Below are 24,881 nucleotides of genomic sequence, written 5' to 3'. Positions count from 1 at the left end.
AGCGGCTCCAACGTAATTAGTTACGTCGACAGGCCACATTTTTCCACGACACTTTCACGACGACCCGATTGCGTCCTCTAACCTGTCAATCGCCGGAAGACGAGTTAACTCGTCGGTCGAAGCCGACGTCGCGAAGCTCTCCTCTTGCTTACACACTTTTATGCTCCTAATCATTCGACTCGAATGGACCGATTCGTTCGAACTGTCCGCAGATCAATTATCCTGTCATCTTCCTCGAAGCACCGAGTCAAATGATCGCTCATTAGATCTTCTTAATCATTCCCCTGTAAATCATCGCGGAATTTCTTTCCGCATTCTTCTCTCTTTCTCCTGCAATTTTCTCGAATTATTTTCTGAAAACTTGCAGAAGGTTCTTGTGTCGTGTTAGAGATTTTCTATGGTGAACGGAGAGGACGAGTCAACTTGTTATTTACATTCGACGTCGTCTTTCGCAAAGCTTTCTGCTGCCTCCTCGTTTATGCTCTTAATGGCTCGACTCTAATGGACTAGTTTGCTAGAAGTCGGTGCAGAACGACTTTCCTGCCATCTTCCTCGGAGCTCTCAGTGAAGAAGTCGTTGCTCAATTAATTCATCTTTCTTAACACTTTAGCGACAGGTAGTCTATAAATCGGCCTTTTACCATAAACAGTAGCTTGTAAATCGGTTGTCATGCAAGCTATATAATTTGCTATCTATCACTGAGGTATTAGAGATATATAAAATAAAATAAAGTAAAATAGATGAAATAGACAAAATAAAGTAGATAGAATAGACAAAAATAAAATAGATAAAAATGGACAAAATAAAATAGATAAAATAAAATGGATAAAATAGACAAAAATAAAATGGGTAAAATAAAATAGACAAAATAAAATAGATAAAATAGATAAAATAGACAAAATAAATAAATTAAAATAAATAAAATAAATATCGTTCAATGCTAATGCCATGAAAAATTTTACAGCCGACTGACCGGTCGGTAAAGTGTTAATCATACGATCGTATGGAATGTGTGCAATTTTCGCGGGTTATTTTCTCAAGACTCGACGAAGGTTCTCCGCGTCGATTTACAGAATCCTTGCGGCGAGGATAAAATAATCGGGGGAAGACGAGTTAATTCGTCGCTCGCATACGACGTCGCCTTTCGCAAAGCTTTCTTGTTCTTACCCGCTTCAGCTCCTAATGGGTCGACTTTTATGGTCTAGTTTATTCGAACTGGATACAGAACAACTTTCCTGCCATCTTCCTTGGAGCACCGAGTGAAATGGTTGCTCATTAAATGCTCTTTCTTAACCTGCCTGTTGCAATTCCTTTGAAAAGCGTGTTAGTCGCCGTGATTCCACCGTACGCGTTCGATTTGCTTCGTACTACGTTCAAAGCCGTATTGTCTGTTTTCTATTCATTTCATTTGTTGCAGTTAATTTTGTACGCTTTGTTTCTTAGTTTTGTCGTATATCTTAAATGTGTTAGACTGTTAGGGGCGTTGATAGTAATTCTTTATGGGGTCATATAGCATTTATTAAGACAAAATATTTTTCGGAAATATATCATTTAATTAAGGATATTGAAGTATATATTTTTTCTAAGCAGTGAGCTGTTTTTTTTTGACGATTTTATACTTGTGATGGCGCAAAATGTCAGCGTCACTTTGTGACGAGTATATTCGTAAAAAATAGATATCCTGTTAAGAGAGATACATACTTTGATATTATTTATTAAATTATATATTTTGTCAAAGTGTTGTGTACTGGTGATGGAGATGTGATAACATTTATATCCATATAATCTGTTAATCATTCAATTTCGTGCAATTTTATATTATTTTTTAAAATCGTGATGAACATAGATAGCATTGAGTAAAAATTATCATTAACGCATTTTACATGATACATTCTATGAACCTACATAATAAAAATCTGTAGTCTAATCAATCATTCATGCAATATACGTATTTAAATATATTAAACTCGAATGTTCGCTATAAATTAGAAACATTGAAAAATTTATAAAAGTTCGGAAAAGATTTCGCAAGATATGAAACAAAAATGAAACAAATTGAATAAGAGTCAAACAATGAATAAAAAAAGAAAGGAGGAGGTAAATTAACGAGTTTATTCGATCGACGTATTCTTATTTCCACAAAGATGCCATGGCGGTAAAGAAGAGGAGCTTCGGACCAGTAGCCGACCACTATGGTCAACGTATAGATCACGACTGGTCACCGAAAAAGCTGTCGAAACGAACGAACGGCTACGTCTTTTTATCGCCGACCCACTCTTTCGTCTACAATTGGAACGATGTCGACACTATCAGGTACAATCGTGACTGTCTCCAGCGGAAAATACAGAAACATCGAAGACTGTCCAGCGCGAGTAAGTCCAAACGCAAATAGCACAGTTAAAAGACAGAAACAAACTAATCCTCGAAATCTTTTCTCCACAAAAACTGACAGACCTAATTAAACAAACGCTCCTACATTTAACCCTTCTTTGCATGATTTTTCCTATTTTTTTAAAATAAATCAGGTTGATGTAATTAATGCTCTAGATTAAAGGAAAAATATTAAAAAAAATCCTAGTATAAATAAGAATTTGAATTATTTAAAAAACAGTATGATGGAAATTTACATCATTATGCATTGTTACATGTATAGCTCAGTACTAAATAAATCAAAAGATATTGTTTACTTATTCTCCTTTATTCTAAATGATAATTTAAAAAACAATTATTATTTTTATTCAAGCACAAATTAACTCCACATTTATTACACGAAATTGTGGAATAGCCTTTACATTTGGGAATTTTACACAAACAGTGGAATGACAAGTTCTAGGCTTGTTAACTGACAGTGACGTTTGCTATTTTTTGACAACTGCGTTTTGTTGTACGCAATAGTCATTTATAAAGTTGCCAGCAACAACAAATTTAAAGTTTACAGTTTTTGAGTACCTTTTTTTCTTCACTAAATGTTATGATTGAAATTTCCATCATCATGCAAAGAAGGGTTAAACGGTCTTATTTTAAACACGAGCTAATAATGTTTTAATTTAAAAATCTCCAACAATAATACATTCTTTAATTTGTCGACTGAGCACGCATATATCTTTTTCCAACTGCATCTTCACTTATATTAATTATCGAATACCGGAAAAAAATGTGAAGGTATAAATGTTACACGAATGTTATTTATGTTGGCGCGTATGGTGCCCGGAAACGACCGCGCGCCGTCGTTTCACCATAGGAAAATTAAAACGAGTCGCGCGGCGCAAAAACAATGGCGGCGCGCAGCCAGTGTGTCCTCGTAAAAATGCGATTACGGCTCTGGCCGTGATGCCGTAAAGCGAAATTGTTTTCCGGAAAACGGCGCGTTGTTTCTTCCGATCTTGTCCTGGTTCGGTGCCGCAAAAACACTCGGCAATTTATTCGGTTTCGCAATCGGTACGGGTTCCCCTCGAATTTCCCGGCCCGGCATCGACACGTGCCGAATGTGTCTGATAGAACGGTCCATCGATATCGGCGTTGCACACGCGTGACAAACATACTTTCTAAATATTTCTTGTGTCGTAAGCCGGCTGCGAAACTTTCTGCAAACACGCATTTGCGTGGGCGAATTTTCGTCGAAGCGAAAATCGAAGCCGAGTTTCACTTTGCTTGGTAATGAGTGGTCTGCTGATTTCCTGCGCTTTTACGGCAACAATGGGGAAAAAGAAGTCGAATATAGTGAGACATTTAGAGAATTTACGGACGTTGTTGTACTATTTGCAGCTTGTTAAAATTGTCGATAGGTTAGAGAGAATTCTCGATTTATTCTACGCATTGATACATATGCTTACTCGTGTTTCTCTGAGAATACGAATCAATATACATTGAAAGTTGATTAATATAGAAAAATATTTAAATATTAGTAATATTGAAATAAGATTTATTATCTCGCACACCTGTCGCAAAATTCATTCGGTAAAGAAAAATTGCGAAATCAACGAATATAAGAAATTTGCAATTGGTTTCACAAAAATTCCTACTGCATTATACATCGCGACGAAAAATCGAATTTTCCTGGAACATTCGAATAGTCTGATAATTTACAGCGTGCTCAGAAGCATCGATTATCGAACAGGCAAGCCATTAAACTCACCGACAGATTTGCCAACCGTGTTCCGCAATCCCGATCGCGTTCTTTTTTTCGAAATTCGCGAACGCGATCCCCGAATTTGCATATGTTTCCGCACTCTGCTTCCCACTGACTCTTTGAAAATATTCCGCGCGGTAATTACACGGGCACCGTGCAACGACGGCGTAATAATTCCGTCATAAAAGGGAAACACACGCCGCGGACGACAATGGTTGCAAATTGTTCGCGCTTTTCACGGCGAACAATCGCGGCCGGCGCGAAAAAGCTTTCACCGTAAAAGACGCGACGATTATCGCGGAATTTCCATCGGTTTTCCCGTACGGCTTCGATCTGCTCTCCTCCGCGTTTTCATATTCGCGCTGCTCCGTCCGCTTACCGCGCGGCTCGGTCTATCGCCGCGGATCAAAGAAACCGAATGATTCTCACGAGATTAATGCTGGCGTAACGATGCGCCGATGCATTCGGCCGAACGGATTCCCTGTTTCGCAACGGCGCGAACCGAACCAGCGAGCGAACGATCGCCTGAAAACCCGCTCTAAATATCGCCGCGATCGCCTCCGTAGATTCAGCGTAAATATTGTGAGAAAACGGGACCAGAATGCACCGCCGCCACGATGGTAATTACACGGTTACTTAATCGCCTGTTTGTACAGAAAATGATTTGCAACCGTGTGTAACACATCTAATTACCGTCGGCTAACTCTGTCATTTATTTCGGCCGCGTTAGGCCCGACGAGCTCGCCTTTAACATCGTAATTTCTAATAACAGCCTTCTCATCATCCGTTTCGATCGGGTCCCGTTTGAACCGCCGACCTTTGACACGGATTTATCGCACTACGAATTTAGTTTCATTCGATTTCACGTCTATTTGCAGGCGAAGAATCAATTTTTCGTTTATGTTAATTAGACTGCGGTTATTTAGGAGAGATAAAAATTGTCTACATTGACTGCGAAAAATATAAATCAAATGGCAAGTATTTTTTCTTTAATAATTTCAATAGATTAAAAATAATACTTTGATATTTTTTAATTCTTTTAATCTTCCTATTATTTTGAATTCGATCTATTTAATTTTACCTTGAACGAATAAGATCGTCCGATAATTATTTGCAGTGAATGGTTGAACTGTTGAATGGAAAACAGTTGTACCGATGGTTATAATGCCTACTTGCAAAATCAATTCTGACATATAACTGAGATATTTGCTTTCGTAATAAAACTTTGAACTTAACGTTGCTATCTTCGCCTCATCGAGAATTATTAGCACTAGGTTTACCGAGCACTGATATCAATCACTTAATTTTATTTGATGGAAATAAGGAAAATATACTCAATATAGATCTTTAACAATTGTTATTATAATTATTTGACGAACATTATTCACCTAGTGGTAATAATGCCTGTTAACCAATCTTTTTCTTCTTTTTCTGTCCGATTACTTTCTCGTCAACACTGTTCTCTAATTTTGTATAATAAAATCAAAATTGTTTAAGGCAGAGCGCGTGTAGGTGGCGCGTTAAGATATTCTTGGAACGTGCCGAGCAAACGGTATGTCCTTTGGACTGTCGATAATTAACTCGGGGACGGTAGACTCTGAAATGTCATCGTCTTTGCGAAACGTAGGATGACTCTTCCACTTTTACCACAATCTTTACGATTTCCCTATTTTCCTTTCTTCCTGAAAATCCATGGTATTATCAGCTATCTCTCTATTTTTTTTCTATCCCAAAATTATCAAGCAACATTTTATCAATTCTCCAATTTTAAATCAAGATTTATTTAAAATAAGTATCCGAACGATTACTTCTTAATTCAATACTTTCCTTATACAATAATTATTCATTGTTTGACATATATTATTCTATCTATTTATTTGAATAAATTATTCGAATAAAGATTGTAAAACTATTTGAATAATAAAACCAATAATTCTTTGCTTTAATAAATTATTAAAACGCAGGCTGTAAAATAATTCAAACAACGATGCGAATAATTTTCAACTCTGTTTGATTCCATATAATTTTATGAAAACAACCAAGAGCATTCAGGATCAATTCTGTTTCAACTATTTATAGAATTATAAAATGTCAGATGCCTTCCACTGCACCTTTAGAACAATTATTACAATTATGTATCAATGACCAATCTACCTAAAAACAATATGCATATGTTCTTTATTTAAATCGATTGTATTTTTCTATACGAATTCTTGTTCACATAAATTTTTATTCGCGTAAATTTTTGTACACATGAATTCTTATTCAAATAAATTCTTATTCGCATCAATTCTTATTCAAATAAATTCTAACTCGAATAAAATGTTCTTCGGCCCACAGAATCGTCTGATTTTGAAATTTCTGACTTCTCCCTATCTAATTAAATTCTCTCTTCATTTTCTATGCAATTTCGCGCGATTCTTTCCGAGCTCGTCCACGTTCTCCCCGATTCCTCCGCCTCCTGTTGTTCCTCCCTACAAGCCGGGTGTTCGGATAGTAGGTGGCTCCCTTTTCCGCGATTTCGCGAGCACGAGACGAGCTCCCATAAGCCAGCCGCCACTGACCTATACCGCAGCCTCGTAACACGAACGAGAGGGAAAATCTTCACCGAGAGAAGGGATTCGCCATTCTCTCCTTTCGTAGTACACCTAGACACACTTATGACCCGGATAGTGAATATGGCAGTCGGGTAACATCCACGGTCTCATCCCGAGCGAGAACATCTCTATTTGACCGTCATCGTTAGTTAACGCGTGTTCCTCGTGGCCTAGCCTCCGCGGCCGAGATCCGAGTAGTCCTCCGCGTCTTCCCGTTTCGGTTCCCGTCGAAATTTCTTCGCCACTTCTCGTTCGCGTTCCCTGCACGCCTTTCCGCCGGTTGTGAACAACCTCTTCGGGAGCCAAGAGTCAGTGGGTCACCTTGAGGAACACTTTTACCCGGGCTTCGGAACCCATCAGGTAATCGAAATCGAACGGAGGCTTCGGGAATTTCGGTCTCGCGCGGACGACGCTGTTGTTTAAACATTTAACATCAACGAACTTCGAGAAATTTACTTCGACTGCTTTACGAAATTGTCTTATTTTCGCGCGATTTTTTAGTGTTTAATCAATTACAACGGTTTCTCTTTTCTTTTTTATTTATAAAAATAGGCGCATTTCGAGTATTATATTTACTGGAATTATTTCGTAGCGATCGCGGCGTATTTTGTGATTATTGACTTGCCGTGTTGCAAAAATTAAATTACAAAGTACCGTCGACATTTTTCTCTGTCCACTTAGCGATTGTGGATGAAAATTGTTTACGGTTTTGTTCGAAGAAGTTACGAGAATTGGGTCCGTCGCGGAGATAATTCGGCAAAACGAAGTTTTCAGTTTAATCGCCCGATCTTTCCTGTTTCGTAAAACGATCTCTGTTGTTTCTCAATTAACTAGATACAGGGATAGAGAGATTAATTAGATACAGAGTACATTTAATTTTCATTGTTCACGATCCATGTCGCGATAGACGCGGCCGCGGCGGCGTCGAATTCGAAGTAATAATACGCAATTAAAAGGTGTTTAGCTGGTAGAAGAACAATGGGGGAGATCTTTTGGAACCGCGCGTGTTGGAGATGGTCGATCGAATTTGAATAATAATTACGAGTTCGCGATCGTTTCGGATAGCTTTTGTCAGGCACTTCGGCGGGAAAGTAATCACGAGGCTCGTCACCTTGAAAGTCGTCGCGCAGCGGCTTCGATCTCGGAGCGCGTTCGCTTTCCTTTAGAATTTGCTATCTTCCCGCGCCGCATATCTTCATGCGCGCGCTAATTGAACGTTATTCGCGTTTCCTGACCGGGGTGAATTATGCAAGACGCCGCAGAGATTATCGCTTAATTGAATTTTCAACGCGACCGCGCCGGCAGTAGATTGCTACCAAACGTAGAATTACTGAAATCATTTGCATGATTGACTTCCGTGTTTGCCTGCGAACACTGAACCCGATGAAAATTACAATGGCGCCATGATTATTCAAAATTCTTCGTTCATGATTATTCAAAATTCTTCGTTCATGGTTATTCAAAATTCTTCGTTCATGGTTATGCAAAATTGTTTTTTTACGATTATTCAAAATTGTGGAGCTAGGCGTCGATGTTTTGAAATTGATTTTTAATTTAAGAAATATAAATTCAAATCTCATTGACATCGTTGCTTATTTTTTAATCTGTCGGATTATTAGGATATAATAACGATAATAAATTGAAAATGTAGAGTTAATTATATTAATTATATTACTAAATATAAAATAGCAGAAAGAAAATTAGGTTATAATAATGGCAGTAATTTAAAAATGTCAAGGTTATTAATATTAATTACATTAGTCTATTATATCACTTATACCACCAAATATAAAATATCAGACTATAAATTAAATTATAACAATGATAGTTTTGAATTTAAATTCGGAATATTTACGCGACGAGGAAAAAACGTGCAGCGCGAGATATTCGTAAAATGGCGTGTAGGGAGTAAGCGCAGGTACAAAGATGGCGTAAGGAAAGTAGCTGATATCCTTTTAAAATAAACGTTCGATCATGGTCCACCGTCAGCGGCTCGATGCTCGAACTACGATCTCGACAAGAAAGAGCACACAGTCGGAGGCGCATCGATAGGAAAGTAACGATAATTGTAGAACCGTGTCACGATATCGCCAAGTATGGTACACCATTCCAATCGCGTGTCGCGCCCGCCATTCTCTCGCTCCAGTGACTTTCATGGGGCACGACGCATCGCAAAATTTATTGCAAATCGAACGGGGCAGCTGCAACTGATTACACGTCGCGCAATTTGTTGAATCGGTAGCCTTTCAATCATTTATAAATTGACGGCTGTCAATCTACTATTCCAGAGAGGATATTAGTAATTTCTTCGTGGTCGCGGTCGTCGGGAATAAACATTTATAAATATTGGAGATGCACTGTGTTATAAAGAACAATTAGAAGCAGTTGGAAAATTCTTTTGTTGCTGTTTGTGATGTTTAAAATGCAGTGGAAAATTTCCAGTTTTTAATATAAATGCTATATAAATGCAGTTTTTAATTCTATATAAATCTGTATAATTTATGTTCATTGCGATATATTGACAGATTGTTAATGTGCGCTGTGGTCGTATTATTAGGTTGGTGCATATGAAATGTCGGATTTTTAAGCGAGTATATAAAACTGCATATCTTTTGTCAAAAGCTATTAATTTAATCAAAATGTGCCCCATTTGTTTCAATACACTTTTCCCAACGCGAGTTTAATTCATAAATATCTGTCTAGAAAAACTCAAGTGTTTACGTTTTTCATGCTGGAGCTCATTCTATTTCTCTTAATCCCGACATTATTTATGACAGGTCGCTGTCACATTCTTCAGCCAAACAACGTGTAATGGCAACACCGTCCTAAAACTGCACAAAATCTGCCCGAGTTTCTACGGGCTAAATAGTATATCCCTTAGCGGACGGCTGGCGGATATATCCGCCCAAAATACTGCGCGCTCCAATACGGGAGTATTGGACTGCCGTCCGCAAAGGGATATAAATGAAGACACTCTGAAATATTCCATATCAGAGTTTATTAATTTTAAAGATCAGAATATGTTTAAGACAGTCATTTCTGTATTGATATCTCGTTGAAAAGGATGTACAGTAAAGCAAACGGGGCATATTTTGATTAAATCAACAGCTTTTGAAAAAAGATATACAGTTTTATATATTTACGTAAACATCCGACATTTCATATGCACCAACCTAATATTAAGAATATTAAATGAACGTAATTCACGTATCAGTAACGTCAAACTTTATGAGAAGTTTTCGGGCTCTTATTCCCCCTCTGTTTAAACATCCTTTAAACATATTTAAACATTCACAATGCTGTAAGAAATTATATTATCATATTCCAGAGAGTCTGCAGAATTTTTCAACATGAAAATCATTCAAATATCTATTACAGTGACAGCAGAAAAATATTCTCAATATTCTCAATATTGCACTACGTCATTACTTATAATCGAAACACCTGTGATTAACACTAGACTTACTAATTATTAATTACTGACAAAATTCATTCCTTTTATTATAAAACTTTTATTAGAACATCTGTCCATATAATTCAATTTATTTAAACACTGTCCACGAACGAGTCTCCCATTAAAATTGTGAAACGAGAAACCAGTCATTTCGATCGCTCAAACGTCGTCGTTTTAAAAATCGGATTCAATAGCGATCGCGCAACAGGCTTATCAAATTGAACGTCGCCCGGGGGACCGTTCGATCGTTGGATCGTCGGATGGTCGCGGTCGGCCGGGGGAAGCGGGACGGCCACGTTGAACTTCGGTTGAGAAATCGGTCAACGAAGGCCGTCGATCGGTTGGGATCGCTCGTACATCTTACAGCACGCACGCAACGGAATCTCCTTTCTTTTCAGGCATGGCGAACGTGCTGCCGTGGCTGATGTCGATGTGCCTCCTCGGCGTGCGGGAGCTCTCCTCGCCGACTGGAAGCAACGCGCTTTCACGCGATCTTGAAACGCCCAGCCAGAGGAGTGTGTCTCCGGGGTTCCGCTCGGTATGGATCGCTTTTTCCTTGCGCAACCGGCTGATGAAGATCGGCTTCCTGCCGTAACAACCGCGGCGATAACGCGGAACGCGCTACTGTTTTCCACGGAACGCGAATCGCGCGTTGCTCGCCCGTCCTCTTCCCACTTCAATGCCCTCGCTTCGTTCTCTTTTTAACCCCTTGCGCCATGATCACTCGTCACTAACATTTCGTACATTATTTAACCCTTTGCACTCGAGTGGTGACTTTGAGATATCACTAAAATTGTTCTATCACGTCCGAAGATAATTTTTATACTAATAATGTTTAGATTTAATAATTGAGAATGAAAAGAAAGCAAAGAATAGAAATATTATGGACCAAGAAAATCATTTCAGATTTACTGTTAAAATAGCTTCGAGGACCATAAGGTTATGTCAAGATAAATATTAATATGTAACTATGTATTTTAGATTGTTTAATAGCATAGGATAGTCCTAGAAATTTCAACTGCTTTTTGATTAAAATTACTGATTTTATAAAAACGTTTATGTCAGGAATTTTCATATGGACGGCTTCGATCAAGCATATATTACAAGAAAAATCGTAGGGAGTTCATGTAAATCCTGTCATTGATACGAAACAATATACTGTCCATTGCTCAAAAGTTGGCTTAGAGAAATGTGTAGGATACCCCTTGCTTCTCGCGTCGATATTTAACACCCTTTCCTTTTGATAGAAATTGAGTCATCTTTTCAGCAACGGACAGTGCATGTATTTAACACATTAAGCGCCGCGTCACCCAATTATGGGTGACACTAATTTCTGACTAATCTTGAAAATTCTATTGCCACCCTCTATGATAAATATTAACTTTCTAGTTTCGCTATAATTAATTAAATTGCTTTAACTGTGTGGTGATTTTAGTGGTCGATTGTCGGCACTGAACGTGTTATACCTCTGTAGTTGTAACATTAATAATTTCGATGTAATACTGTTTCTCGCCGTCGACCAGTCCTTGAGGAACTACAAGACACTCATCTCCGGCCACGACGAGCTTCCTGGTCACATAAATTGCCCCGGCCATGGGGACAGCGTGTCGACACTGGAGAACTCGGTGGACAGATTGTTGCCCACCACGCCGGAGTACAATAATCACCTGTACGGCTCGACGCCGGACTCCAGCAACTATTTCTCCCGGAATTTCGACAGGAGCAGGGTTCATTCGAGGCCGACCGGAAGGAACCTGAATTTGTTTAAGGCGGATCCTTACACGGTCAACCAACTCGAGACGCACGGATTTAATTACGATCCCGGTCGAGATCACGTGGAGGATGATTATGTCGGCCCTGCCATGGAACTAGTAAGAAGCTTCTCGGCTTTCGAGGTTTATCGGTTTATTGACTTCTATGCAGGCAGTCGAATGTTTAAAAATGAGATTTCGAGACGATTTTAAGATGATAGAATTTTAACCCTTGAACGGCGGACATTTTTGAGCATTTAGGGCAGCCACAGCTAGATCCGTTGAAATCTTTACTAATTGATTAATATTTAGTAGTATAGTATTAGTATTCTTTATTCCCGGATATTCTTTGTAAGCCCGGGGGAACATTTATTGTTAAAATAAATCACTAGTATTAGTACAGTAGTAATACAGTAATATATAATTAAAGTTGTGCTTAATTAGGATATAGATCGCGTAAAATGAATTGTCACAGGTCTACGCCTGGTCCACTGTCGATTATACGTACGACAGTGTCGAGGCCAGAGATTCAGCCATTTACGACGGAGACTTCGTAGCGGAGAACAATTTGCCTCTCGGTCTTGACGTCTGGAGAGAAAAGGTGTTCATTACGCTTCCAAAGTGGAAGGAAGGTATCCCGGTTACCTTGGCCACCGTGCCTAGACACTCGAAGACGAAGAGCCCGAAGTTGAAGCCTTATCCCGACTGGAGTTGGAACCGATCAGGTTATTACACAATTTCCTCTACTTAGTTCCATAGTATACTCTTTCGAAAACCAAAATGTTTTGCATAGAATATTTATTTGAACCGATTACTTTACGTACGGATTCCTGTACAAACAAATTTTATTCAGTTATTCGCTTGAATTTTTATTAGGTCTACCGGAAAGTTCTGTCCGCTAATGTTATTTCATTTGCGACATATTCTTCTCGACAATGATATTCATAAATCGCCATCACGCTGGCAACAGGGAATAAGTTACGACTATATTAAATTATTATAATAATAATTTTCTTTCTATATAAGGCCGGACAGAATTTTCCGGTAGATCTAATATTTGATTAAAATCTTATTCGACTCATTTTTAAATTTCCGACTTCTCTCTCTCTCTCTCTTTCTCTCTCTCTCTTTCTCTAGCCGATCTCTCTGTACTTCTATTCTTTGTACTTTGGCCAATTCTTTTCCGCTTCGAAGAATCCTCCACTCGACTACAATAGAATCCTGTCGCATTCATCGCGTTCGAAAGTCCAGAGGTTGATCCCGTAACGTTCTATACTTTGAAAACGAGATGTTAAAAATAATACGGTCATTCCGAGGTGAAAGTACGGTTTCAAGGGTCAACGTAAAAGGATTTAACGTAAACTGAATCGCAGAGAAAACGCGAGGGGTCACTCTACTCATACTTTCTATTCTAAATAGAACAATTCCTTTTTGCCGCACATTCATCTACGCAGATTTCTACACTTTTCCTTCTGTGCCGTCGATTTTCCTCTGAAACACGCTCCGTCATGCGGACCATTCACCGCAAAACCTAATTTGCCGCGAGTTGTCACTATACACGCGTTTCGAAGAAAACGCATTGCTATACCCTAACAATAACTAATTTGTTGGATTGTTGCGTGTGGATTGTCTCTTTCCTGCTGTTTCATCGTTGAGGAGTTTATTGTTCTTGAACTCAGCAATGAGAGTAACATTCTCGAGAACTAATACTTCTTGAAATAATAATAAATAAATAAATACCCTAACAATAACTATTTGTTGGATTGTTGCGTGTGGATTGTCTCTTTCCTGCTGTTTCATCGTTGAGGAGTTTATTGTTCTTGAACTCAGCAATGAGAGTAACATTCTCGAGAACTAATACTTCTTGAAATAATAATAAATAAATAAATGATTGTTCCAGGCAACTGCGAGGGTCTAACCTCGGTCTTCAGGATCCAAGTGGACGAGTGCGATCGTCTATGGGTGTTGGACTCCGGCAAGACGGAGATCTCGACCGGCGGCAAGCAGACGTGTCCGCCGGCGATCTTCGTCTTCGACCTGCTGACGGACACGCTGATCAGGAAGTACACCTTCCCGGAGGATCAGGTGAAGCAGGACTCCCTCTACGCGAACATCGTCGTGGACATCAGGAACGAGGAGTGCGACACGGCCGTAGCTTACGCGGCGGACGTCTTCAGATACGGTCTGGTGGTCTACGACTTCCTGAAGGACTCGTCGTTCCGGGTCCAGCACCACCTGTTCTTCCCGGACCCCCTGGCCTCGAAATACGACATCCACGGCGTGAAGTTCCAGTGGACCGACGGGATCTTCGGGATCGCTTTGAGCCCGGTCGACATCCACGACGATAGAACTCTGTTCTTCCATCCGATGTCTAGCTTCCGGGAGTTCGCCGTGTCCACGTCGGTGTTCAGGGACAAAAGGACCGCCGAGTCGAGCAGCGACTTCTTCATGCCCATCGGCCGACCCAGGGCCAAGGACTACGGCCATTCGTCGGGTTCCGTGGTCGACAGGAACGGCGTGATGTTCTTCAACATGGTCACCAGGGACTCCGTCTGGTGCTGGGACACCAGGAAAGAGTACATACCGCAGAACCTCGGCGTGATCGGCACCAGCAACCTGTCCCTCGTCTTCCCGAACGACATCAAAGTCGACCACGAGTACGACCAGAGCGTGTGGCTGCTGTCGAACCAGCTGGCCATGTACCTCTACGGCAGCGTCGACAACAGCAAGATCAACTACAGAGTGTTCAAGGCGAACGTCAAAGAGGCGGTCAAGGACACTGTTTGCGATCCGAATTACATCGTGCCGGGCAACGATCACGGCTACGACGAGACTTGCTAGAGCTGTCGAAAGAATTTCTTCTTCTTTTTCCACTTCCTCTGGGCAAGTGTTTCCCAAAAGACATTTACAGCGTCGGATCGACGAGGCGTTTTCCATGAAAGACATGTTCCTTTAGTTAAGAGATTTATCGAGATAAGAGGCTCGATCGCGCCAGAGTTTCTCACGATTCGCGATTGAAATATTCGGCGTTTGTAGTTCGCGGATTTCATTGATTTATAACAAATTGGACGGAATTTTGAATTGGTTAGGGGATTGAGAGAATTTAAGAATGTCTATGTATTCTTTTCAGTCTATTAACCCTTTGCACTCGAAGCATTTTTACCTTGGAACTCTAGACATTTCTTCCGATCTGAAAGATTTCTTTTCTTGAATCTACTTGAATTTTTAGCAATTTATTAAGTAAAAATATATTTGTAGTATAAGTATAATTGTTTTAAAATACAGATATTTAAAAATTTTATATATTTTAATAACTTTAGAAATATTGGTAAATGATAACGTGATGGTATAATGCTTTTGTGTCTCTAAGGGTTAATTGCGCTTTAGAAAGAGAAAAATGGACTTAGACCACTTTCACAATAAATGGCTCATTTAGTAATGAAAAAGTTGTTCGAAATAACAGTATTATTAATTTGTTGGTGCTTCAGAGTCGTCATTCGAGTGCAAAGAGTTAAAATGATCAAAGAACGGACAGATTTTATTTTCTTACAGGTTGGAAATGTTCAGGAGACTTTATAAATAATACAGATATATACTATATAATATAGATATATATATAATAATACAGATACATACAAATAATACAGATGCAGATCTGTATTATTTAAAGCAAATTCATTCATTATTTTAATCACAAAAAACGAATGATTCTTGCCGCTATTTTCATAAGGTGCTGTATAAGATCCGGCACGAATCATCTGCCATTGAAAATGTTAAAATAGCGCCATAACACGCGGTGGCAAAACACTCAACCTGTTTGCCATACTGATCGACAGATGACGATTCCGAAGATTTAAGATTTCAACACGGATGGCGCCTCTGTGTTAATCCATTGAAGATTTCTTTTTAATTTTTATTAATAAAGATATAAGAAGTTGTTCTGGATCTCCTAATCCATTAAATTAATACTATCTGTGTAAAAATACTGAAATTTCAAAATTACCATTTGTAAATGATTTAGGAACAGTTTGAGTATTTTGCCGCTACTAATAATCTTAACATTTTCAGAAGCAGATTCGTGCCAGATTTTGTACTGTACCTTATGAAATAATCGGCAAAAATAGAAGCATTAAAAATTAAACAATTAACAGAGAAACAGAACTAGAATTTCATTAACAGTCAGGCATTTTGAACAACAACTCTGCTGTATAAAGCGATCGAGAATTCTGCGGTGTCGAGAAAATTATGTAACAGGCGCAAGCTTATTGTCAACCAAATGCAACATCAAAGGCGTACCATCTGATGAACTATTCTGTTACAAAGTATAACGAGGTGAAAATGTTTCCCAGTGTCATCAGTTGTAGACGTAGTTGATCACGAACCGTATAAAGATATCGTGTTTCAGTTAAAAATAGGGTAGAGAGCGTATGCGAACGAACTGAGGGGAAGTCGTATATGTTTAAAAGAAATTTATTTTCCAATGCAAAAAGCCAGTAAATGCTATATATTTGTTCTCTGTTAACATAAAAACGACGGAAATAAATGGAAATAAAACGACTGGCTATGTACATTTCGAACTTACAACGAATCGAATTCAAGCACAACACTTAATTATACATAAAGCGGACTAACTTACGATGAAGTAGCGCAACAGTTTTATTCGTGGCGTCGGTCTCGCAAAATTGGCATTACGACTTAATCATATATGCAAGATCATAATCCACTCAGAGTTATTACGTACACGCGATAAATGAACACACATTTTGTAACAAAAATCCTACGTAAACCATATTAAATATCGATTATACACGACCGTGACAAATGAAAGAAAAATATAGTCTGAACAGAATCCACTTTATATTTCAACACAACGAAAAACGCTTATGAAATTGCAGCGTTCGGAATTGTAAAAAGGGCGGAAATGAAACCAAAAAATATCACGTGATCTGCATCTGCGGAAGTTCGTTATTGAGGCGGCCCGCTGGACGTGCTTGAGACCGCCGAGAATTCTTCCATGTCATCGTCAGCATCGAGTTCACTGCACGAAACCGTCTTCGACGATACCATGTAGAACGAGTTAAAGCTGTCCATGTCTTCCAAAGTGGTGTCAAACTGAACAGCCGAAGCATCTTCAGTTTCTTCCACGGAGCCCTTGATTTCCTCGTTCATCGTTTGACCATCCTTCGAAGTTCCTTCATCCTTACCAACATCGACAGTCAAGCTTAATACCCGCTCCCTGATCGTGTTGCGGACTTCTTCCGCGTGCCTCTCTAACTGGTCGCTATTGCGCGACGACTCCGATTGCAGAGAGATCGTCAGAACTTCTTCTGTCTGCTCTCCGAGCCTAAAAGATTCCTCCCTCTCCTGTGTGTTCACTATATCCGATGGCGTCTCCTCTACGAAAGACACGCTGGAACTCAGACCCAGCTCCACCGTTTCCCTTCTGAGTGCGACCGCCATTTCTTCTGTCTCGAAATCCGAGTTCCTGGACGCGCATCTCTCGGCTGTCAAATCCAAGACCCCCTGTAGCCGTTCCTCAATCGCTCGAGAGATGTTCATCGTCTCAAAGTCATCGCAGATCTCGGTCTCCTCTACCAGCGATTCATCCGAGACTTTGTCTACCAACTCGGTTTTCTCGAGCAACGTCGACGTCGACGTCGACACCGTGTGCACCTCGAACGGCTTTAGCGCCGACGTTGCTCTGGAGATCTGCGCGAAGGAGCATATCTTCCGGTAGAAGTGCCGGATGTAGAAGTACCACACCTGCAGGAAAAACATGAAGATTATTTTCAGCGAAACCTTCTCATCCGCTCCTGTGACCATGGCATCTTGAGCTTCGTCGGCCGAGCAAAGTTTTTCTTGTTCTTGTTGCTCCTCAGCATCTGCGTTGGACTTCAATAGGTCAATATTCTGTTCCCTTGATTCGCATTTAATCATACTTGTGCTGGATCTGTCAATATCGACGATGCTTATAACATCATCGATCATGATGACACTGTCTTCAACTTCCATTGTACAAATACTGTCTACGCAAACTGCGCTAGCAATTTTTTCTTCCTGTTCGTGCTTGTCGAGTTTTCCAACCGCCCCATCATCTTTACGACTTTGCTCAAATGTTTGTTCTTGGACACTGTGAAAGACAACGTCTCTCACTTCCTCGACCACCTGCAACACGATCTCAGATTCCTTGGACTGTAAACTGTCTACGATCTTCACAGGGCAAATCTGTTCTTCGCTGCTCTCAGCATCTTGATCGGACAATTCGTCAATACCCTCGTCAACAGAATTCTCCACTAACTCCTCATCTCTTGCACTATCATCCCCGACGTCTGATTCGCTGTTAGCTTCAGTGTGCCTTTCTTTGAGTTCTTCATCCTGAACTTCTTCTTCGAACTCCTCGATGTCGATCGTGACACTTCTTACCAGCCATGCAATGATTTCTTCGAGCGCAGCGTCACTCGTTTCAGACCGATCGTCCTCAAGTCTCTCCAATTCGATCGACGTGTCCACTTTGGACATTTCGCTGTCGTATGTCTCAGACTTCTGATCATCTTCAATTCTGACGCCTGTGTCATCGTCCGAACAATCTTTCAATATGTCATACGTTTTATTCAAATCTTCCCTGGCATCTTGGCAACTCTTCTCTAACTCCTCGTTTTCCTCCGTTATCACCATTAAATCATCCACATTCGGCCCAAGCGATTTCTTAAGTTCGACATTCTGGTCCACAAGCAATGGCGAAAGAAGAACATCCAGAATCCACAATGAGTCAGGACTTATCTCAGCTGCTTTGATTACAATCGGGAACTTGATGCCCGTGAATATGTCCTCCTTGAGCCACAGCGTCTCCTCGTCCAACTTCTCCTCGATCTTAGTAATCTCATTCTGCGTCTCGCAGAGACTCTCCGCATTTTCCATTATGTTTAAGATTTTCAGTACCTCGGCCACGGACCCGAGAATGTCGTCCAGCTGCTCTTTGCTGAGATTGAACACCTGGGCACCCTCGGGATCGTCGATTCTACCTTCGGTTTCAAGGTTCTCCAAGGTAATCTCATCGTCTACGTCAACCTTGCCAACGGTCATAGGTTCTTCAGCCTGCCCAAGGTTCTGCGTTTCTGAAATAGCAGGCATGATCGCGCGACAGGATGTCGAGAATTCGTCCACTCGGCTGTCGTTCAAAGTAAATTGGAATGGAGGTTTCAAGAGAGAGTCTATCAGCCTAAAGGACCATAAATTGTGCAGCATCGTGGACGTAGTGCTGTCTCGTTCTTTCCATGGGACAACGCTATTGTCTTGGTAGACGACGACGGCGCTTCCAATGTCTTCGTCTTGTCTCTTGGCAGATCCTGGATTCTCTGAAGCCTTTACACTTCGCTCAGTCGACCCTTCCTTTTCCGAGGTGCTGTCAGATGTGCACTCGAAGTTTTCGATCACTTCGGCACCCTCTTCTTCCACTTTCGACAGATCCATAACCTGACCTTGCTGTTTATAAGAGCTTCCTGAAAAGAAAAAAAGACACACGGATAATGGACGTTACCTATTTCAGCCCGAACCCTTTTCGAATGTTTTCGAATTTCACGAGTTAACTTTTCGCTCACCTATTGTCGCAGCTTCAAGATCATCGGAACTAGAGGACCTAGTGGACGCTGTGTCTTCCCTCGCAGACTTCTTCACCAACGTCAACAGCACTTTGTCTTCGTGTTCAAGACCACCAGCATTCGCTTTCGAAAACAGATTTTGAGCTTTAGACTCTTCTCGTTCGGCTTTCGCTTTCGCAGACAATGATGCACTTCTCACATCTTCCTTCGCCTTGCTCCTCTCCAAATCGCGTCCCGTTGCCACGCCCTCCAGCTTCATTTCGGAAGTCCCCAAAGGTGCGACCGCCTTAAACATCTCATAGTTCTGCGAAGCATCCGCGGGGCTAATTTTCTCAGCCTCGCACATCGCAATGTTCTGTTGCTCTCGTCTCCCTTGATTTATCAAATCCATCGCGGGCAGTCTGTCCAAATTCTCTTGCTTGTCTACAGGCTTGACAACCTTCGACGACTTCAGATAGGCGTGTCTTCCGCTCGAGACGCTGCCAGACTTACCTGCGGCGTTCAACGGAGGTTTATTGCTCCTAGCCGACGAACTTATCACATTCGTCGAATCTGTGGACAGATTTTCCTTGCCTAAATCTCTCCTTGTGAGGGTCCTCTTGTGGGGACCCTTGCCGTCGCGATCCGAAGCCAGATTTTCGATCATCTTCCTCTTGGCGTCAAGCTTTTTCTTATCCTCCAACAACGTGATCTCGTTATAAGCCTTCAGGGCTCTCAATTCCTGAGCTGACAGTTCCTCGTTCTTCTTTCTATAAAAGTTAAAAGATTTGGCCGTTCTCTTCGAGCTACTCGTCGACTGACTATCTATCGATTTCTTCGACTCCGTCTGTTCCGTACCCTTGCCACTAGATGATTTCCAGGATTTATCGACGGCAACAGTCGGGTGGGTCTCCTTTTTGTTCTTCTTCGGGTAGACTGGCGGCTTTACGCGGAAGTGTAAAGCGTTCGCTTCTGGTCTACGGGTCACTTGGGCCAGCGGCAGGGTTGCTAAACTGTCGACTTTGAGCTTCGTGGCCGCTTTGCGCTTATCCTCACGCTTGTCGAAACTCGGATCTTTCGACGGGCTGCTCTTTCTCTCTACCATCTTGCATTTGCAGTCGCGCCTGTTCGAAAAGAACTTCGACCCGTTCAGCTTTCTACAGTCGTTGGTAGGCGATGTCGACACCTGAGGAGAGTTCGATCGTGTCCTCCACGATGAGTCTTTCTTCCCGACGACGAGCTTCGTGTTGGACACCTGGGTGCCGTTTCCTCTTTGATATTGCGTTCGGCTCCGCCTGCGAAAGTACCTCCAGGGCGCCTTTGCATCCATCATCGTCGCATAGTCCACCGTCTGCGTGCTTACGTTTTTCGTCAATTTCATGGTGATCGGTTTCGTGAGGTCTTCTATCTGTGGCAGACGCTTCTCCGCCGGTCGGCATGCGGCCTCCGTCATAAGAGACTCGCCGCCTTCCTCTGTGGGCACGGATCTGCGAGACATCGATTCGGAAGAGTCGTACCTACGCAAAAATGATTCGTTACTGATTCTACAATTCCTTAAATCCTATAGTGTCCTAACATAAATACGAATGTTATATGTTTAAAGTACCACGGCGGCTCATCCGTTTCGTAGCTCTGTTCGGGGAACGCAGTCTTTAACAGCGTTTCATGATTCGTTTGCCCTGAGAATAAATTCCATTTATTCTTCTCCATTTGCTGAAAAACGCATTGCAGCTCCGAGTTGTTAGCGAAATCGTTCTGGTAGCAGCCATCGAAAACCTTCAGAAAGTCCTGATAGAACCTTGGCGCGTTTCGATTGTTCGAAGAACATTCTGGAACATTGAGTTTCGAGACCTCTCTCCTTTCGGGTGACATGTCGGATCGCGGAGTTGCATTTTCCTCGTGACTGGTGTCTGAAAAGTTTTATTCGGTTAATCGAATGAAAAAAAAACTTACCGTTCAAATATTGATAACTTCAATTCCTTCTTTCTAATGTCAAAAATAATTATTAAAATAGGTTTATTCTTGACGAATACATTGATACCTTGAATCTGATAAACGTATTACCTATAGTCAACCTGTGCATCGAGACACCCAAGTCTTTGATAATGTCCGAAATGTCTTGTACGTCGACGGACGCATTCAGATGACCACCATAGCCGTCCGAGAAGATGTTCGACCTATCCTCCGGCACCTTCCGCAAACCATGTACATCATTGAAAGCACTCTTCTGGCAGCGTTCGTCCACTTTCACACTCTTCAGTATTTCCAGGTCGTTCTTCAGCAACTTCTCCATCAGGGGGAAGCCACTGTTCACGGCACGGTTCGTTTTCACCTTGGTAACGCTGTAAACGTGGCTGTAAGGCTGATCGGGTGATTTCTTCTCCTCCGGGGGCTGTTTGTCTTCATCATTGTCGGAACGTTCTCTGGGCGTGGATGTCGTCATGTCTGTCGTCTTGCCGGTGTCCACGGGTGATCCTCTAACAGCAGACCTGGCACGAGAGCAGCTGCAGTTGAAGACAGCCTGCGAATCCACGGAATTCGATCTCCTTTTCGCGCTTCTTGCGCCATCTTTCACGGGATTAACTTTGGTCTCTTCTTCCGGCCGGGTCGTAGGCTCGATGTTCTGCTCTTGGACCGGCGAAGGTGTCCTCCGCTGCTTCGTCTTCTGTGATTCCATCAGCTCCAAGCTCGCCCTCTTCTTCAAAACTAGGTCTCCCGTTGACGCGTTTGCTACGACCGTATCTTCTTTTTCGATATTTTTTGGATTGTTACTAACAGGATTTCCCATCTTCTCCACTGCCTTTGGAGCATCTACGTAGGGTTCTATATCTTTGATCCCTTGCTGGACACTATACTCGTCCTCATGTTTGTCCGTTGGCGGCTGTTGGATGACATGCAGTACAGAAGAGTCCTCTGGCTTCCCATGAGTCTCAAGGTTGTCGTCATCCGTTTTGTTCTCAAGGTCCTCCAGGTTCTTCAATTCTTCTTGATTTACAACTGAAATGTCCGACATGTCGTGCAGGAACATATTGCCCTGACAAAAATATTGAAAGTGTAGTACTCTAAATAGAAAATTCTTGGAACGTCGAATAATTCGGAATAATAATTATGAATCGTTACCGTATGAATACTGCTGCCGAAGAAGTACCCTTTGCTCACGGATCTTTCACCCACTAAGTCAGTATCATCGTCTAGTTCTGTCAACCTTTTGCGCGCCTCTCTCTCCTTGATCCTCTCGAGAGCGTCCGCGACATCTTGTTCGGTGATCCCGAGAAGCTTCTTCGCGTTCTGACCCGGTGTCAGGCCAGGGTTGTAAGTCTCGCAGCTATCGTACGAGAACAGGGTGGTCAATGAACCTGTCCTGTACCTCGGCTCGTCGATCTTCACGTAAAGCTGATTAGTCAGCAGATTCGAATCGCTTCTCATCGATCTGTGCAGCTTCCTCATCTTCTCCGTGTGTCGTAATTGCAGAAACAAGCAGGAGTTAGAGTACCAGTTGTAGCTGGCCATAACTGAAACAGTGCGATTCGTTTTTTAGATTATTCGTGATCAGTCTCAACAATGACGTGCGATAGATTAAGCTTACTGACCGATAGCCCGCTGAAACAAATCTGTTCATTGTGATAAGTAGACCGCGAATCTCTATTCAAAATATTAGGTTATGTGCGGAATAAGTCCGTTCGCGGACTTCTAACACCTAGAAAAAGCATAGGAAAGTCACAGGAGTTCAAAGCGATAGTTCAGATGAATTTTGAAATACGTTCTCATGGGGCCATTTCTATGCAACTTAGCTTAAATGAAAGCTGGACGTATCTACTTTAGAATAGGTTAGATTAAGTTGCAATAAAATGACGAAATCATTTTGAAAAAGTAAATTTAATCGACCTCCGACATCATGAGGTTTACAGGATTTAAAAAGAAATGTTCTGATGGAGTTTAAGATATATTCCCGTTTGTATCGACGACTGCAATATTTTCTTACACGAAACCGCGAACGGACTTGTTACATAACCTAATCAAAATTGTCTGGATTAATTTTAAGCAGTGTAAGATTTGAATAAGAAAGTGAAGAAAGTGAAGAAAGGTGTAGGAATATCTTTAAATTCTTTTAACATCTTCATTGTTTGGCGCTTCACCTAGTAATTTTTATTATAACTGCATAAAGTCTGCAAAGCTGTAATAAGATCGATCCACGTACCCAGCGGAACGAGTTTGATGAAAATGAACTCGAGGAAGACGAACAACGAGAACGGATTCCCGTACCACAGGAGAAGTCCGATCACGATCACGACGATTTCAAGCACGACGTTCTTGAAGAAGCTCAGGATCAACCAGGGTAACAGCAGGTTCGGTCTACTCCAGGTTATTATGGGATAAATGTTCGACAAGTAGGTGAACGTGTAAACGTGGGCAATTACAATTCGCGTTATTACGATCCATGATAATACTGTGAACAAAACGAACAGTTAATTAATGGCTCGCGCTATCTTGGTCGTCGCTGCATTGTTTAATTACGGAGGGTGGCAAGATTTACTAGTTTTTATCGTGTCTTCACCAATTGTATCGACAATCAGCGTTTTTTGTGGCATGGAGAGATTCCAAATTTGCTCGAGCTTGTTCGTCCATTTTAAGGGACTCCAGTCCAGCGTGCTGTTTACCTTTGAACCAAATTGTCGACTTTTATCGCCTGACTACGCTTTACTTTGGCTGCTGACCGACAATGTTTCTTTGACATCCATTGTCAGAATATAATTAGAACATTGTCAAAAATTTGAAATCGTCGGTAATTAAACAATGTCGAGGAATATAGTGTTGGAAAAATGAATTTGATTTCGGTCCCTGAAGTGAACGTCGGAGATCGGACACCAATCCGTGGATCGCCGGTGACAACAATGTATTCATGCAGGATAAAATAATTCCCATTAATTGTAATTTCTTGAGAAATCAAAATTACCATCTTCGTCAACCGCCATGTTTACCCGCGTTGGGCCTACACGCTCGATACTTTTAACTTTTTACGGAGAAAACAACGGTAGGTTCTTCAACGTCTATTTGGCATTGTAGTAGAAAAGAAGGGTGTTCAAGAATTATTTAAGAGATAATTATTTACTCTATAGGAACAGTTATCGAGAGATAGGTCTTACCAGTTACCATTTCATCGATCTCTCAAGCCAACGCCCAACTTCCCGGAAGGTAAAGTACGAAAGGTTATAAAAGGTTAAGATAGTTACGAGAAGCTAAGTAATGAAAGACGAAATAAATTGTTCATTTACCAAGCCAAATATGTTCATTATCAATAGCTCCGTCCGAAATGATAAGCCAACCAAGCGTCCGAGCAAGCTAGGCATCAGGAACACGAAACTTTCGTAGCAG

At 41.3% G+C, this 24,881-nt stretch overlaps 2 protein-coding genes across 2 annotated transcripts; one reads left to right on the top strand and one right to left on the bottom strand.

The window, feature by feature from the left end:
• The first annotated feature begins 2,149 nt into the window (after window positions 1-2,149).
• Y-h (yellow-h) lies at window positions 2,150-14,809 on the top strand. The gene is made up of 5 exons (XM_078185127.1): window positions 2,150-2,372; window positions 10,579-10,718; window positions 11,704-12,051; window positions 12,407-12,656; window positions 13,832-14,809. Exons 1-5 carry the CDS (start codon window positions 2,150-2,152, stop codon window positions 14,770-14,772), a joined length of 1,902 nt encoding a protein of 633 aa, XP_078041253.1. The 3' UTR covers window positions 14,773-14,809.
• A 1,812-nt stretch (window positions 14,810-16,621) lies between these two features.
• Window positions 16,622-24,856, bottom strand: LOC144473301 (uncharacterized). Its single transcript, XM_078187073.1, has 8 exons — window positions 24,782-24,856; window positions 24,043-24,166; window positions 23,707-23,955; window positions 22,629-23,020; window positions 21,573-22,542; window positions 21,115-21,418; window positions 19,530-21,025; window positions 16,622-19,430 (listed from the first exon to the last, which is right to left on the bottom strand). Exons 1-8 carry the CDS (start codon window positions 24,854-24,856, stop codon window positions 16,897-16,899), a joined length of 6,144 nt encoding a protein of 2,047 aa, XP_078043199.1. The 3' UTR covers window positions 16,622-16,896.
• Window positions 24,857-24,881: the final 25 nt, after the last annotated feature.

This window comes from Augochlora pura, chromosome 7 (assembly GCF_028453695.1).
Source record: "Augochlora pura isolate Apur16 chromosome 7, APUR_v2.2.1, whole genome shotgun sequence".
NCBI classification, from domain to species: Eukaryota; Metazoa; Arthropoda; class Insecta; order Hymenoptera; family Halictidae; genus Augochlora; species Augochlora pura.
This window is presented reverse-complemented; position numbering and strand designations above follow the sequence as displayed.